General features: G+C 47.8%; 1 protein-coding gene across 5 annotated transcripts in view; it reads right to left on the bottom strand.

The window, feature by feature from the left end:
- Nucleotides 1-2,475: 2,475 nt before the first annotated feature.
- Znf217 (zinc finger protein 217) overlaps nt 2,476-17,915 on the bottom strand; it is a 44,339-nt gene continuing 28,899 nt past the window's right edge. For 4 of the 5 annotated variants that reach the window (XM_060382778.1, XM_021631244.2, XM_021631242.2 and 1 more), the window contains 5 exons: nt 13,925-15,659; nt 10,858-10,974; nt 8,795-10,270; nt 6,907-7,040; nt 2,476-4,452 (listed from right to left, as the gene is read on the bottom strand). In XM_060382778.1, the coding sequence (XP_060238761.1) occupies nt 6,931-7,040; nt 8,795-10,270; nt 10,858-10,974; nt 13,925-15,311 (3,090 nt within the window). In that variant the 5' untranslated portion in view covers nt 15,312-15,659 and the 3' untranslated portion in view covers nt 2,476-4,452; nt 6,907-6,930. The remainder of the gene's footprint in view (nt 4,453-6,906; nt 7,041-8,794; nt 10,271-10,857; nt 10,975-13,924; nt 15,660-17,915) is intronic. The other variant, XM_021631251.2, reaches the window with a different exon arrangement.

Below are 17,915 nucleotides of genomic sequence, written 5' to 3'. Positions count from 1 at the left end.
TTACTGCTTTTGCAGAGGGCCTGCGACCACGTGGGACAGATCACAACTGCCTCTAAAGATCCAATGCCACTGGCCCCAGTGGGTAGACTGTGATTGCATACACTTTGAAAAGAAGGAAACAGATGGTTTAAAACAAGGAAAGGGAGGGCTGGAGAGGTGGCCCGGTGGCCAGGAGCCTTGCACCCACATGGGGTAACTGATAACCTCCTACAGCTCCGGCTTAGGTGGGTCGGAGGTCCTTCTCTGTCCCATGGGCGTCCAGACACACAAAGTATTTTTAACTTTATGATGATACAAAAGAACCCAAGATGAAATCAGGTCTGGTCACAGCAAAAGGGTGAGGGCACAACACTCTGAGAAAAGCCGGGGCGCTGCCTACAGCATCCTGTCACATGCTCACAGTAACACATTCATTCCTGGGTCACTCCTGAAGGCCACGGGGCTGCTCAGTCGGGAGGTGGCCAGAGATGTCATCTTTGTTCAAACTGTATTTCAACCACCAAGTTTGGGGGGTTTTGCTTTTGTTACTCTCAGACAGCCTGGAGTTCACAGTCCCCCTCCTTCAGGCTCCCACGTATAGCTCGGATATAGGGCCCGAGCTGCGAACAGCCACTACTCCCACTGTCTTCTTCATAGTTTCCATAGATGGTGAATGAACAATGGGGTCTCCTAAATACTATACTGTTACACTTTTGTTAACTGTATTTACTTCATGTGACTCTGTGTGTGTGTGTGTATGTTGCCAGAGGACACTGTCCACCGTGAGTCAGGAACTGCCCTTTCCCACTGGCCCAGCTCAAAAGCCACATGGAGTTAGGAACCTCTCCACACTCCCAGCTCTCACTTCCCGCCACTAAGAGCCTAAGCGGAAAGGTGAGGCGGCTTTCTACAATGGCATCTGACTCACCCTCTCCTACCCTTCAGCTTGGTATCCCCACGGGCAGAGGAGGAATTCACCCTTGTTCCAAGAAAACTAAACCCAATTCCACCTTGAGATTTAACTTGTCAGTTCGATGACATGGCTTGGAGATGAGGGCAATACAACCCAAAACTGGCAAAGCCACGCCTACTCCAGGAAAACAGCCGGTCTCTTCAGTAGTGTCAGTGTGCAGGGGGGGGGGGCTGGAAAAAAAAAACGGCCCAAGAAACCCACCAACTGACTTGCAGCTTCCCAGCTCCTTTGACTCACAAGCAACAGCCCTTATGTAAGGAGATATGGAGGAAGCCACAAAATACATGGACTGGCAGAGGTTAGGACTGAGAATTAGCTGGCCATGCAGGAGCTGGAGATCTACATGGCCCGGTAGGAGAGAACCCAGGTTCAATTCCCAGCACCCACTTGGTCGCTCACAATCATCCATGCATAACTCCAGTTCTGAGGTATCCCATGCCTTCTTCTGACACATGTGATACATACACATACATGAACAAAAAACACATAAACCCTTTTTTAAAAAAAAAACCTAGCGGGGCACAGTGGTGCACAGCCGTTAACACCAGCGCCCATGGAGAAAAAGAAAGTCTTTATCTTCTGAAGATGCACACCACACACACACAGTTCAGAGATAAAATTAAATTCTATGGTTTGCTTTCCAACAACGCAGGAGAAGCCAGACATAAAACCCCAGGACCTGGGAAAAAGCGGCAAGGTAACAAGCTTGAAGCTACATGCCCAGTCTGACAGGGAGCCTGGGCTATACATGCTCAGGACAGGGCCTGGCTCAAAATAAACCCAGGAAGGGTGCTGGAAAGCACTAAGTGTTCCCCAACCCCCGGGAGAAAGAGCGAGCTCAGAGGACAAGAAGCAAGACTGAGGACCCAGGCTCGGGCCCCAGGTCCTTCTACACGTGGAAGCGAAGCAGCAACCCCTGGAAACTGTCTTCTAACCCCCCACAGCCATGCCATGTTGCCTGTGCCCCAACACAAAACTTTTTAGTTTTTAAAAGTTGAGTGAGCGAGTGAGCACTGGCTCAAGGTTAAAGAGAACTTGTTGCTCTTGCAGAGGGCAGGGTTTCTAGATGGTGGCTCAACCTGTAACTCCAATTCTAGGGGATACAATACCCTTTTAACCTGTGTGGGAATTTAAAAAAAAAAAAAATTAATTTGTTTAAGTAAACAAGCAAAGTTACATGTAAAATGGGAACCAGGGCCCAGGCAAGGCAGCTCAGTGTGTAAAGACATCTGCAGCCAGACCCCACATGGAAGGAGAAAACTAAATCCAGAGCTGGAAACGCTGGTACAAGCCTATAATCCCAGCACTCAGGAAGGCAGAGACAGACGGATCTCTGTGAGTTCAAGGCCAGCCTGGTCTACAATAGTGAAACCTTGTCTTTAAACTCCAAAACAAAAAACAAACAGAAAAAATAAATAAAAAACCTAACTTTCTGGATGTACACACATACATACAAACACACACACACACACATACACACACACACAAAAACAGGAACACAATGAAAACCAGAACACCAGAACTGTAAAACACCAAATCTATATTTACATCCACATATAATAACATAACTTTAAGCTGAAATATATCATAAATAAAGCATGTCTACTGTCTGACAACTTAAGTATCAACAATTAAAATAAATCAAACTGGAATGAAATAAATACATTAATAAAAATCCAACAAATTGTACCTCTTATCACATGTACTGTTGCCTCAAAGGGAAAGACACACAAAGCAGTAGTATCCCAAGAGTTAATACTGATGATAAGAACACACTGTGAAGTACAAAGGGTTGAAGAAAAACAAAACTGCAAGTCTTACGCACTCAGAAATTGTAGCTAGAGAAATCTGAAAGGCCCCAAAATTTCAGCATTACACACATCGACTCGTTTCCTAATAGATTTGGTGATTTTTTTTTAATAGTTTTAATTTTGCCCCCTATTGCATAACCTCCCCCCCTCAAGATTTGTAGGCATTGTCCCCACGAGCTTCCTGTACACTCGATGGATTTAGGCAAAGATCCAGTCAATCATCTTGCAAATGTGTTAATCTTCAAAAATAGGCTATAAAAAGTGCAGAACCTAACAACAGTCTAGATTATGTACATATGGCTCAGCTTGTAGACGGGAACAGGGCCTAGTGTTCCTGATACAAAAGCACTTTCTACAAGAGCAGATACATCTCCACCCAGGTCTCCAACACAGGAGGTGAGACATCTCCCCAAGGACCCCTCATGTTGCACAATCAAAGTGGGGGTTCTTTGAGCTCTTCACCCTTTTGTCCTATCAAGAGGGGTGGGGCAAGAAAAATGAGCAGTGCAAATTTATTTCTGAAACAGTTTAATATTTTGGGTTTGCTAATAAACCCATGAACTGTTGAATAAACTCAAACAAAGGAACTCAAGTTTAAAACGCTAAGTGAGCCAGCTGACAGCTGTCCTCCCTCAGCCCCAAGCTGCCTGTGCATTGAGGAAATCACCCTGACTGTAAAACAAAAAATGGGGAGACAAGAGTGTCTACAGCAAATTTTCTCTCCCTGCCTCCCAGGAGGCTCAGACTCAAGGTGTCCACGCTTCTAACACCAGGCACACCAAGACTCCAACTAAAAAAATTTCCCCAGACCTTTCACTTCCTTTAAAAATGGCTTCTCAGCATGCAACTCACAGCAGGAAGTGTGGCATATCCATCTAGACTTAACTCAGACAACTCTCCGAGAAACTGAATGAAGAACTGAGATAAGCTCCCTCCGAAGCCTGGCGTATCCCTTGACACTGGCCACTCTACAGAGATGGCATCTCTGTAATAACACTCGCTCAAAGCACCACACACAATCTGCAGAGCAGGATGCTGGGGGTTGCAGGACAACCTGTACACACGAGCTGCTAACAGCTGTACTGTAAGGTGCCGGGTTCAGTCCAGCTGACCTCAAGATGCACAGCACAGCCTGAGTGTCAATACTTCCACCAACAATTCTGTTAAGACAAATAGACTGTAGAGGACTCAACAAAATACAGATCAGGGAGAATGTTTTAAAACACGTTTTAAATGAGAAAGTATAAAGAAGCAAAAACTGCTCAAATCATTGAGCTCCATGAGGGAAAGAAATGCAAACAGTACTTAAGCAAGTTTACAACATAAGTATTTACAGTTACCTGAGGTGCAAGCGTTCAACATTCCCACCCCACCCCACCCCCAAGGACTTCTTTTCAGCAGCGCTCAAGTATGCAAAAACTTATTTGGTCAATTCTTTAAAAAAATATTTTAGGGACAAAATAGATTTGCAGCCCCCATTTGTGTACGGCCCAACTGCTCCCACTAGTTTTTATTGCTTTTTGGTACAAAAGTTAACAGAACTTTAGAATGTAGTGTTCCTTCTCTGCTCCTCTCGGGTCTATGTACAAATCCAGTCACAGCTTGTTCAGCAGCTCTCGGCACGTGCTCTCGGAAGATGAACCAAAGTGTGCTACCATGGAAAGTGTGTACTTGCATCCAGAGACCTAACTGGAGAGAGTTGAAAGGGATTAGAAAAACACACAGTCATTACAGGATCCTAAGAAATAAGCTGGGGAGATGGCTCTGCAGTTAGTACACTGGCTCTTCCAGCGAACCGAGTCTGGTTCCCAGCTCAATAGCCCATCGCCCAAACTCCAAGGGATCCAACACCCTCTTTTGGTCTCCAAAGGCACCTGCACTAACAAGAATTCGCTCACACAGAGGCACACATAGCTGTCTTAAAGCATACATGAATAGAACTTGTGTTACCTAGGAGTACAAAGGATTTCACGCACGCTCCACTTCTGACAAACTAAGCCGCTAGAGACTAATCACCCATTGATGGGTTACTAAGGAGACTCAGAGAATTACACGAAGAACCAGAACCCAGTACTTGCTACATTCCATCTGGTAACGGCAACAGCCTCAACCTTGGAAGGGTTACCCAGGTGTGATGGCTCGCTTCCATAATACCAGGAGTGGGGAAACTGAAGCAGGAGGATTACCAAATTCAAAGGCAGCCTAGGCTTCACAGCTAGTCCCTGTCCCCAATTTGTCAAAAGGGAAGAAAGAAAGAAAAAACAAAACAGCTGAGGCACAGCTCAGTGTTAGAAATCTTGAATGCTGGTGGGTGAGGCACTCAGTCAGACCTTCACACAACATCCCGCCATGTTCAGCAAGGAAAGGCCGCCCGCCTACCCCCTTCCCTGAAGCTGAAGCATCTTCTCTCCGCATCCCAGGGTCTATCTACTGGGACATGCACATGGGACAGTGCTATAGGACTGAGACAGCGGCCTGTGTCCCAGAGTCCCATCCAGCCTCTTAACTTCAGTGCTCAATGAGCCCTAGGCCTAAGAGGCGTCTGGCATGGCCACTGCCCAGGCTGTGACATCTACATGGGCAGCCACACAGTGCTTACAGTGTCTTTCTGAATTCAGGAAGCTCCCACACACACACACACATCTGACCCACAAGCCCTAAGTGAAAACACACCTCTGCTTGCTCCTGTCCCCAGTTCCCCTCCCGGACAGGTAAAGACTTCAGAATGCTTTGAATTAGCTCTGAATGAAAGAGGCAGGCCCAGCCTCAACTCTGCGTAGACCCAGGACAAGGCCTGTCTCCTCACACCGGCTAGGTGTGTGTGCCTCCCAGCCTAGAGTCAGGAACCTTGGCTATTTTCAAGAGACCTATGGTAACCCTTGATCACTGTGTTACACGTCCAATTTAGCTGTTCTAGCAAGGGAGCAGCTCTGGTCTGTATGTATGTAAACAAAAGTGTGTGGAAGCCAGGTGCAGTGGTGCCCGCCTTAATCACAGCACTCAGAGAGGCAGAAACAGGCAAATCTCTTGAGTTTGAGGCCAGCCTGGTCTACAAATCGAGTCCAGGACAGCCAAGACTACACAGAGAAACCATGTCTCGGAAAAAAAATCGAACAAACCTAACAAAACAAAAGGTGTGTGTCCCAGTACAACCTCTTTAACAAAAAAGAGCAGTTGGGAGTGTGGCCTGCTGGGCCCTGACCTAATGGTGGGGCTGCAGTGAGGATTCAAGAGCAATTAGTACATACTCAAAAATAAGTAAAAGGCTCAATACTCTTCAGGGGCCAGCATGACTATTTAATGATTATCAGTCACCCACAGCCCTAAGTATTTGTTTTTAAAGACAAGGTTTCTCTGTGCAGCCCTGGTTGTCCTGGAACTCACTCTGTAGAGCAGGCTGGCCTCCAATTCAGAGATGCAAAAGCCTCTGCCTCCCAAGTGCTGGCATCAAAGGCAGCAGCCAGCACCACCAGTAAATTATTAAAACGTCCTTAAAAAAAAAATGATGGGAGGGGGCTAGAGAAAGGGCTCAATGGTTAAGAGCACTGGCTGCTCTTCCAAAGGACCCACATTCAATTCCCAGCATCCATATGGCAGCCAACAAAGTGTTTGCTATTCCAGTTCTGGAGAACCCAATGCCCTCATACAGACATACATGTAAGTAAAACAATGCACATAAAATAAAAATAAATAAATCACTAAAAAAATATTAGGGGACTGGAAATATGGCTCAGAGGTTAAGAGCACTGGCTGGTCTTCCAGAAGTCCTGAGTTCAATTCCCAGAAACCATATGGTAGCTCACAACCATCAAAAGATACCTGTTGCTTTCTTCTGGCATGCAGGCACATATGCTCGTATGTATAAATAAATAAATCTTAAAAAAAAAAAATTTTTTTTTAATGGGGCCAGTTAGATGGTACATCTGCTGTGGAACCTGATGATGGAGCTACTCTCACACTGTGGAAGGAGAAAAACGACCTAAAGACACTCTATGTGCACCCCACACTCAGCACACAAATCAGTCCATCAACAAACAAATGTGATATAAGAACAATAATGATTTTTTAATTAAAAAAAAGGAAATTTATTTTGTATTATACAAGTAAAACCAATACAATGTATTTTAAAACAATAATGCTCACCTTTTCCCCCCAAAAACCAGAAAGTCAAGTTTTTTTGTCATTTGGTCGATAATGTGTACTTCCAATGAAATTCTCATAGCTTCTCTTCTGCAGCACGCTGTTGGATAGATGCTGGTATGACACAGGCCTCTTTCCTAGGTGGAGAGAAAGGGAAAGGTGACTCCTGGCCCAGCACCAGCAATGGGGCAGGAGGAGCAGGCAGGCACTCATCAGCGTAGGAAGCAAGTAGCTCCATGTTTCTATGGCACTCATTAGCACAGTACCACGGGAGACGAAGGGCAACAGAGGTGCACACCTTTAGTCCCAGAGCTGAGGTAGAGACAGGCAGACAGCTATCTACTGAGTTGAGGCCAGCCAAGTCTACAAGTCAGACCTTGTCTTAAAAAGAAACATATGCCAGGCCTGGTGGCACGTGCTTCCCAGCACTTAGAGGCAGAGCAAGAGGGGTAACTAGAAGTTTGAGGCTATCCTGGTGAGTTCCAGGCCAGCCAAGGCTACACATAATGAGATCCTGGCTCAAGAAGACAAAGTAAATAAACTCAGCACACACACTTATTTAAACTGAGCACCAACAAGTCAGCTCTGGCACAAGTATGGAGGAAGGGAACCATGGTATCCATCTAACTACACAATCAACGTGTAAAAAACAAGCATATCATGAACCCAAACTCTACAACAGGAAAGTTTCAGTGAAAAACTTCTGATGAAAGATCTGTCCACGTAAACTATAGAATACTGGACACCTAAACCCACAGGTAGCAGAAAATACCACTTCAGAGCTGGGAATGTGGCTTAGTTAGGATAGTTTGCCAAGAGAGCCAAAGGCCCTGGGTTTGATTGCCAGCCCCCATAAAGCTCAAATTACTACTTCATGACAACTTTAAGATACTTCAACTGCAGTGGATGAAAACACTTTACAGTACAAGTTAAGTAGTGTTCAGTTCTACAAAAATAAAAAAAAAAAAAAGTAAAACTGTTTCCACAACTCAACACGTACTGGCTCTTGATCTCACTCCAACCCTAAAGGTCTGACTGTGGCTGTCTCTTTGAAGCAGCACAAACCTACGATACTATGATTTAGACATATCTGTAAGAGAGAGCCCCTGCTCTACCTTCCTCTGAGAATAGGAAAGCACCAGAAACCTCCACAAAACACTGTAAAAGAAAATGTTTCCCTATGGAAACTCTAAGTCATCACAAGATGAACACTACACACAAGACAACTTCATCAGAAACACAACCAAGTCTCTTTAGCCAGGAGCTCTATTCTCTGCTTCTGACAGGTCAAGGGGCTACCCATGTGTACAAACGGGGACACAGAAGAATCCTAAATCCCACCACAGGCTTGGAGTGTTGGCTGCGATGGAAAGAAGAGGGTTGTGACAGAGGGCCTAAGCAGGGAGGGCTTCAGTAGCACTCAGGTTTTGCTTTCTTCTTGGAACGATCTACACAGCCCAGGCTAATCTCAAGCTCCCATTAGTCCAGCTCCTCAGCCACCCTGACCAGCTAGCACCTGGACTTCAACAGCAAGGAAAGGAACTACCTAACTACTCCCCACCCCCCAACCCCATTTTTTGAGACAGGGTTTCTCTGTGTAGCCTTTGTAGACCAGGCTGGCTGAATTCACAGAGCTCCACCTGCCTCTGCCTCCCACAGTGCCAGAATTACAGGAGTGCGCATGTGCCTAACTAGCATGTGTGTATTTTTGTTTTATTCTACATCATTTTCTTAAGAGAAACTCTAGACTTAATCCTGCAAAATTAAGCTCTAAAGGCCCACAATCCATTGCAGCAGGGATATGGAAAAATGCTTCTCTGCTCCTGAGAACCCAGTGCTCCTATAGAGTATGTCTAAACCCACGGCCATCAACCTAGTGCTGTGGTAATACCTTCAAGGGCTGGGCTGGTTGCTGTGTGTCCCACAGGTCCACAGGTGTACAGGGGTCCAGGGGCGCTGTAGGGCTTCTGCCCCTCCCCGGGGCTCAGGAAACGGGCTTTCGGGGACAGCACAGACGGTGGGCACACACACTCTGGTAACAAGGAGGAGATGCTCCTGACCACATGGTACTTGGGGAGCTCGAAGGCCCTTCTACCATTGGGCCCAGGATGTTCTGTGTCCAGGGACACCACACTGGACTTGAGTCTTTTGGGAAGTGGCTCGCTGAATTCTGCTGTGGCACTGCCAGCATTCCGATGGCTGTAGTAGTCTCTGCCTTGCTGTGCCCACGGGCCATCAACCTTCATGGGATACTCGCTGGAACCGTTGCCATTACTACTGTTGAGAGGGGACTGAGAAGGGGCAGCTGATGGGGCCTTCAGTTTCGGCTCGGGTCTTTTCACCTTATCCGTAGCAGCAGAGACGCCACCTTTGGGAAACAATTCTGACTGCTGCTGCCTGGTGGCACCAGGACCCCCGGCACTGGGCTGCGACCTATGTGCCTTCAGGTTACTTGGAGCTAAAGTGCTGTTGTCCGGTCCTGAAGTCTGGGGAGTTTTGCTTGGACCCGAGGTCCCCTGCCGTACTTTCTCCGGGTGCAAGGACTTGGCCTGTGATGAAAATGCAGGCTTGCCCTTTGGCTTATGCAGACCAGACAAGGGCGGTACATCCTTGCCCAGCAAGGCAGGGGGGCACCCAGTCCGCCTGTTCCTCAGCACAGACTTGCTGCTGCAGTTCTTACGTGTGTCAGGGTTGAACCTATGCTCCAGTCTCTGGTGCATCATCAGGACTTCTGGATAAAAGGTCTTAAAAGTACAGAAGGGACAGGCAATGCTGGGGATAAGACACCTGCTCAGAGAGATCGCAGGGCAGGCGTGGAGTGCCCCAAGGGACAGATTCAAAGGCCTGTCCTGAAAGTCGGCCTCCCGATCCATCTTTTCCCTGTGGCCAGCTTCTCGAGCTAGGGGCCCAAGACCCTCTAGTTTGCAGGCAGGGCTCCTGGCCTGAGGCTCACCTGCTGCTCTCTTTCTTGGCATGTCCAGATAAGCAGAGGCAGGACTCTTTAGAACTTTCTCGACGTTGTCAGCTGCATTTTTATGGAAATCCTGAGTATCGTTGTTGTGTGCTGGTGAGAGGACAGCACTGCCCAAAACACTCTGAAAGACAGAATGTGTCTCCTTAAGCTGCTTGGGAGGTGGGCTGCCCTTAACATCTTTGGCACCATCAAAAAATCGCTTTAAATTTTTGGTCTGCGCACTGTCGGCCGTTAGTAGTGCACCCTGTAGCTCCTGGCTCCGGCCTTCACTCTGAGACTCGGCTGCAGCATCCACCAGCTGCTTGTCCTTGTGGTGTCTCTCCAAGTGGTACCTCAGAGATGTCTTCTGGGCTGCAGCATACTCACAGAATTCACATTTGTATGGTTTTTCACCTAAAACGAGACATGCCACTGTATCATGATGTTTAGAAAAGGTGCCAGTAGAACTCTGCAAGCTAAACAAGCTATGGCACCAAGCGTGGATTGCTCCCTAGCTGCCAATTCTCATATTCAGGGCATCTCCAGTGAACACTTTAAACATAAACCCATCTTTCCCAGAAAAAGCTCACTGCACACTGTACCCGACCTGGCCTTCACTGGCGCCCTATGGCAGCGCCTGCACGCTCTCCCAGCTAGGGAAGTGGGAGCACAGCAGACTAGCCACTGCACCGAGACACAAGGAAGCCCCACACCTCCAGACCCATGCTACCACTGCAACTGCTCCACACAGCACCCAACACACCCTTGCTTCACTCCAAAGTCAGAAAAGGGCTTAAGAAAAAAATGGAGCACTTAAAAGTATTACAGGCTTGCCTTAAAATACAGCAGCCACAGCCAAGTTCAAAAGGACCCATCGTTCAAGATGCAGCCATGTTGTATGGACACACAACAGCTGTAGACACCGCACTAAAGTCATCTGAACCACAGAACAGCACAGAATTACTTCAGCTAACACATGCTTTAAAAAACAAGTCTTTTACCTGTATGCGTTCTGAGATGAATATTGAGGTAATAGTTTGAACGGAAAAACTTCCCACAGTAACTACACTCTCTCGAGGACGTGAGGGGCTTTGCTTTTCCTCCATCATCATTTTTATCTTAAAGCAGAAACAAAAATATTTGTGTAAGTCAGAGAAGTACAGGATTCAGGCATTTAGACTCCATTTTCTCAACACAAAACATTTGGGGAAACCATGAAAGAATTATTTTAGTTCTGGGTATAAGTTTCAAAGGCAACACACCAAATGCCATCAGGCAGTGTTTCATGTCTTATATTGTGTGCTTTTGTTTTGGAGACAAGGTATCACTATGTCTCCCCCACTGGCTTGGAACTTAAGAGACACCAGGCTCCCCCTCTGTACCCCCACCTGCCTCCCCAGTGCTAGGATTAAAGGTGTATGACACCATGCCTGGCACTACCCTGTGCTGTGTTGTTCTGAGTACAGCTTAGTGTCCTAATGAAGACTCAGGGTTCCTACCTTAATCACAAGAATGGCCATTTAATGAACAGACGAAACCTGACAGGCACTTTCTGTTCTTCTCACTTGGCATGGTTCATACTTAAAGTGGATGTGCCCACTGGACAGAGAAACTGCCTTACTCAGAACCAGTCATTTCATTTGGAGGAAGTAAAAAGACCTCCCAACCACCAACAGAAAACAGCTTGAGATTTAAATTACCGCTAGAGGGCAGCAAGTACAAAATAACCTCCAAACCAACCCCGGCTTAGCTTTGGGCAAGCACCTAGGAAAGTTGACCAAGTTTGGGAAGGCAGAGTCTATCTTTTCCAAGCAATCTCAAGGGCAAAACAGACCTGGCTCACTAGAATCTACTCCAAAGGCAAAGCTAAAAGTGCCTGATGTGAAGGACCCACGGGGGCAGACTAATTTATCCTGGCTAAGGCTTTACCCTCTTACCAGTCCACCAACTTTCAAGTGATGAGCAACTATCAAGAGGCCTCCACTACTTTCTGTCTTTTCTATTGGGTATAAATGAGCACCATACAGTCACCTCCTGAAGTCTAGTTATCAGGCCATGGTGCAAGCACAGTGGTCCATAACAAATGCACAGATCCCATCTGGGTTCCAAAAGGCATAGTTAAACTAGTAGTTTTGCCTTACAAAACTGAGTTCCAATTACAAGCCTCCTCCCTGCTCTGCCATGTGCTGCATGTGTTCTTACTAATTCACAAAGGCATTTGACCTAAACACCTGCGTGAGGGCAGGTGGAATAAATGGGCCTGCGCCAGCTCATTACACCAAATCCCTGCTAGGGAAGGAGATCCATAAAACACACAACTCCTAGCCTAAAATGGTACCGAAGTTTTTGAAAACTCATACTTTCTTTCTGAACTTAACCTAAGGCAGACAATGGATGACCCCTCACAGTCAGGCCCACTGCATTCAGCTATGTTCCACAGCTTGCCCTGCCTCCAGCTGTGTCCGGGTGTAGGCTTTGTTACATCACATGCAAAAGGCTAGAGACAACTCTAACATACAAGCTGTGTGGCCTTTCAAGGTCTGGCACCTGCCTTCTATCCCAGGATTTGACTGGACCGCGCTGTTCTGTACAGGATTGCAAACTTTGTTTCCGAAAGGGTTTCTCTGTGTAGCCTTGACTGTCCTGGAGCTCTCTTTGTAGACCAGGCTGGCCTCGATCTCACAGAGATACACCTGCCTCACCCCCCAAGTGCTGGGATTAAAGCTCTTAAGTTTAGGATTGCAAACTTTCACAACAAACTTCATCCTAGGGAGAAGTGCTGGAGGTGGATGAGCCTATTTTGCAAACAGGGATATCAGAAGGAAAGGTTGGGCTATGTATAATGAGTCACCAGGAACAACACCCCGACCCTGGCGCTCCCACCAATGGTTAGACAAGCCAGAAAGCCCCTGAGGACCCCTCCAAGCTTTCCACCATATATAATGGCTGACTGATTCCTTTCTCTGGAGCATGAAGGATCTCCACTGGCACTGCACAAGCCCAGAGGCCATCAGAGGTTCTTAGACATGATGCACACCATGTATCCTCTAGGTCTCTAGGGACTGAGGAATGGGTGCAATATGCTAAAGGCGAAGTCTGCCCTATCCCTGGGAACTCCACTGACCAATACTTGCACTAAAAGCCAAGATCCTCAAGTTCATTAGGTAAATCAGATAAAGATTTACCTAATCAGATAAAGAACTGGGTGCAGGTTCACATGCAGTGGCTAACAGATTAACTGCTCCTCAGACTTACCCTGGTCTCAAAGACTACCAACACACCAACCAGTGGCCACAACATCTGGAAGTGTTACCATTAACCTGTAGACCACACCCACACATCAGGGGTGTTAGCTACTTTGACATGAAACGATGGCTCAAGTGGGGTGAGCAGCAAGAGGAGAAACAAGGGTGGACTCCGTTGCTCCAAGCTCACACCCAAACCATGAGACAGTGGGCAACAGCTTGTTTCTATAAACACCATTAGAACACACCAAATTCACAGAGCAGGCCTGAAGTGGGCCCACATCCCTGGGCTTCACCAACAAACCATTTGGAAGCTCCCTCATAAACACTGGCCTCACAAAGACCAAGGCAAGCACAGCGCACCAGGTGATTTCCACAGCAGGACTAGAAGACTCTGATGAGGAAGTCTCCCTGCTTCTTCTGGGACCACTAGAAAGCCATCTGGATAAAAGCACTGACAGACAGACAGTCCTGGCCTTACAAATTAAGAACAGAAATGCCAGAACTGGTGCAAGGTACTGGGTCTCTGTCCCAGAACTCCTAGCATCCTGCACCAGGTCACTGCCGTGGTCCAGCACTTACCGCGGCCAGCAGCATCTTTGGCCTCTACCCACTGATGCACCAGCTCTAAGAACCTAAGTCCTCTGGGAGCACAACGTACAGAGAAGCCTTTTGACAGGCCTTTGACCTCACCTCCCTAACACAGAAATGACAGACAGGGGCCTGAGATGCTGAGTGGACAGTAACACCACAGAGCACTGACATGAGAACTCCACTCCCAGCAGCAACTGCAACCCTGCCTGGGAGGCAGCAGAGTACTCACCCAAGTGGAGCCCTTCAGAGAGCCCATCCTCAGAGCCGTCTTCTGAGGCCCCTTCTCGGTCCACAGCCCCGCTGTCTTCCAGAGTGGTGGCAAGGTCTGGGGAGCAAGTCCCAGGCTGCCTCCCGTCCACAGACATGGTGGGTGATGGGGCATCAGCCCTCCTGTCCTTCTTGTGCACCCTGGAGTGCAGGACAAGCTGGTGGTAGGTCCTGAAGGCTTTACTGCACTCAGAGCAGTGTGTGGGCTTCTCCTTGCTGCTGGGCAACTTGGGATCACCATCCCCAGAAGGCACTTCACTGTTGGCATGTCTAGGCTTCTCTCTGTCTTGCGAGAGACCTGGACAACTGTTTCTATTTGTTTTGGACTTTCCAGAACCTTCCGATTTACCCCCAATCCATATTTCTCCAAGTTCCTCTTTCTCTGAACATGAATCGTCATTGTCCGTGCTTCCTTCTTGACCTGACTCTTTCACCTCTTCTTGGGCAATGGCCACTTTTCCTTTGGTAGCCAGCTGCCATGCCTGGTAGGTGGTGAACGGGTCAAGCTGAGGTATAGAGGTCATGGGCTTCACTTCAGTCTCTGAAATTGATCGGGGTCTCAAGTTCAAAAACTGCAGCAGCTCTTCCTTCAAGGATGCCGGTCCCTCTTGCTGGGCATCAGGAGCTGTGCCACTGGCACTGGGCACAGTTTCTTTGGCATGAACCTTGCTGTGCTCAATAAGGCTCTGCTTATTTGGGAAGAGAAAGCCACAAACCATACAGATCTTGTAGGGAGTGGAGATGCTCCCAGCTACATTTGCCTGAACCACTTCATTGATGGTGACAGGAGTCTCCAGACCCTGCTGCAGCTTGCTCCTGGTGCCAGACTTGCCATTGTGTGTCCGCATGTGGTTCTTAAGGAACCACGGCTCCTTGAATCTTCTCCCGCACATGCTGCACCCATACGTGAAGGAGTCCTTATGTTTCTTCATGTGGCTTTCCACATCAAAAGCCACGGGGAATGTCTGCCCACACACATCACAGCTTAACTCTTCGTTTTCTTTGCTGTTCTTCTCCTTTGGCGGGTCTGTTGGCACCTGACCTTTATCGAGGGGACTTAGATACTCAGCCTCCACACGCAGCACGGCCGGCTCACAGAGGGTGGGCCGGTGCTGCATGAGCACATGCTGACTGAGGTCTTCTGCATGGGAGAAGGCCTGGTTGCAGAACATGCAGTCCAGGGGCATGTGCCCTTCCACGGGGGCTATGCTCTTGTCCTGTGCAGCTCGGAAGGGGACTGCAGCCGGCCCTTTGGTGGGCACGGCATCATCCACCTCCACCTGGGGGCCTAGGGAGCTGCCAATGACTTCTGGCCCATCCATGTACACGAGGAGAGATTGAGTTGGCATGCTGCCTTCCACTTCAGGGTCTGAAAGGAAGGACGACCCTTCCTTTCAGCTGTCTGCTGAGGAGTTAGAATAAGGCCACTTGGAAGACACCTCTCAAACCTTCAGGAGCCCTGGGCTTCAAAACTAGAGCAACTTTAAGTTCAGAGAGACGTGTATATTCCAGAGCTTGGAGGAAGCTCAGTGAAGATGGGTCTTTGCACAAACAAGGCATCCAGGCTCCCCTGTGCTGTGATTCAGATGTGAGTCAGCATGAGGGCAGAAGTTCTGACCATCTCCACTGGGTGAGTGGCTGGCTCAGTTGAGCAAGACGTCGATCCCGGCAATGTGAAGACAAGGGACTTCCAAATCCTGGAAGGAAAAAACAAGACTAGTGAGGAAGGCTCAGAAAGAGGGCCTGGCCCATGAGTCACGTGGTCTTTTCCACAAAAAGGGACTATTGCCTCACCTTTAACTAATCCATAATGCATCCTGCTAAACATGTTTGTTAATTAAGTGTTAGCATATTTCCCATCCGATACACTAAGTAAGTAGAATTTCAACCAGTCAGGAGACTTAAACCAGAGAGAGCTTGCTCAGAGATATAAATGCCAAGTTTAAACAAGGAGTGGTACCGACAGGCCAGCCTAGGCTATCCATTTAGTTCAAAGGAAGCCTTGTTAACAGAGATCAGTCTCAAAAATACTAAGAGTTCAAGCTTTCAGATAGAAGTGTTACAATTTTATGTCTCAAATGCCACCAAAATGCACACAGCTCCTATAAAGACTACAAGTATTACAAAAGCCCAGCATGGTGGCATACATCTTCAATCCCAGCACTCCAGAGGAAGAGGCAGGTAGATCTCTGAGAGTTCAAAGCCAGCCTGGTCTACATAGCAAGTTCCAGAAAGGCCAGAGCTACAGAAGCCTCATAGGTAGTCCCCATCTTGAAAGAAAAAAGGCATGAAAACTAACTGACAAAACGAGGCTGGTCCAAAACCTCAGCCCACAACACAGGGGCCTTTACTCCAACCGTGTTTGGCCTTAGCCCAGGACCCCGTTGTGTCTGGGACACTGGATGCTACCAGGTCAAGTAGCACTTCCAAGGGAAAATGACCTACCAGATGCAGAAGCCACCTTCTTTCAAGTGTGCACATTTCTAACAGGCCGCCTCGGACCTGGCTCCGTGGGGCCCATTCTTCCATCAGAAAATACACTTCTCACCTCTTCCTCCACCTGTCACTGAGGTCCTGGCCAGGTAAAAGGGGGGACTTTATTTAACACCCTATGGGTTCTGATTTGCAGGCTGACTTTTCAAAGATTTAATCCCTAAAAAAGGTCAATATCCTTCATGGCAGGGTTTGTTTTTAAAGAGTCCCGCCTCTTCTCCTGAAGTTTGCGGAAACAAAAGGATACAAGGACACCTGCCACAGCACGCTCCTCCCTTCTGCGTCCCACCCCAGCACATCATGAGGCTGGCTCTTCCCCCTCTTCACACTGAGCAGTGAGAGAATGCAGAGCACGGACTGGGGAAGAGGAGCAAGCCCGCTGGCAGGGCTTTATCTTCATTTCTGCCTTTGTTGCTATCACAATGGAGGACAAGTACCTGGAGTAGTGACCACCCTATGACATAACAGAGACCTGAGTTCCAGTCAGGACCTTCAAAATGTCACAACAAAGCAAACTCAATCTGGATGCACTTGCTGTGGTTAAAAACTATAGCAAGGCTAACAAGCACTACCCCGTCTATGGCTGAGGACATACAACCAAAGCACTGGCAGCAATATAAGCTTGGGACCAGTGATTTAGATTTCTACACACTCACTAACCAGAAGTCCACAACCTGGGCAGTAAGTATGCTCACTGGAGAATGAGGCACATACTCCAGAAAGGCAGGACCACACCCTGCCACCCCTGACACTCAGGGCCAGGAAAAGGTTACCTGCATCTGTCTCAAAAAACCAAACATAGCAACAAGCAACAGTGACTTCTAGGCCAGCCTGGACTGGACGGTCGTTTGAAACGCTATCTCAAAAAGGCTAAAAGCAAACCTGGTTGAGCTGGGTGGCACAGTAGGGGAGGGCATCGCTGCCTGGTTGAGCCTAAGCTTTTGGAAGAACACCACTCCACTACAAGCTCCCTTTCCAGCCTGTGTCAAACCATGATCAACCTGGGAGGTACGGTGACTTTCAGCCCCAGGAAGCACGTATCTGCCCCACACATGAGCTGGAACAGCAAAGCTAGAAACACTTCCTTCTCCTGGGAGGCTTCCAGAAGTCTCTAATAGTCACAACTATGCCCAACTGATCAAGACTTGGACAGCTTCTTAAGACCAAATGCAAGTCTGTGCCACAGAGCCCCTACCCACCACCCATCCACCACGGTTCCATTGTGACATACTCGTCTCCACCTAAAACCATACTATGAGGAAACAGAAATCTAAAAACTAACACAAACTTTAAATTCTCTTGCTGTGAATTATCTTTCTCTACCATCATTTTAAATATTTTTTTAAAGTTACCAAATATAAAAAATAGCACCCTAAGCACCCAAGGACAGAGTTGCTGGCTGTTCACTGCTGTTTCTCCAGAAGCTCACTCTAGACTAAGAGACACCCAGGACTTCGACA

Source organism: Meriones unguiculatus, chromosome 4, assembly GCF_030254825.1.
Source record: "Meriones unguiculatus strain TT.TT164.6M chromosome 4, Bangor_MerUng_6.1, whole genome shotgun sequence".
Classification (NCBI taxonomy): Eukaryota; Metazoa; Chordata; class Mammalia; order Rodentia; family Muridae; genus Meriones; species Meriones unguiculatus.
Note: the sequence above shows the minus strand (reverse complement) of the source record. Positions and strands in the feature narration are given on the sequence as shown.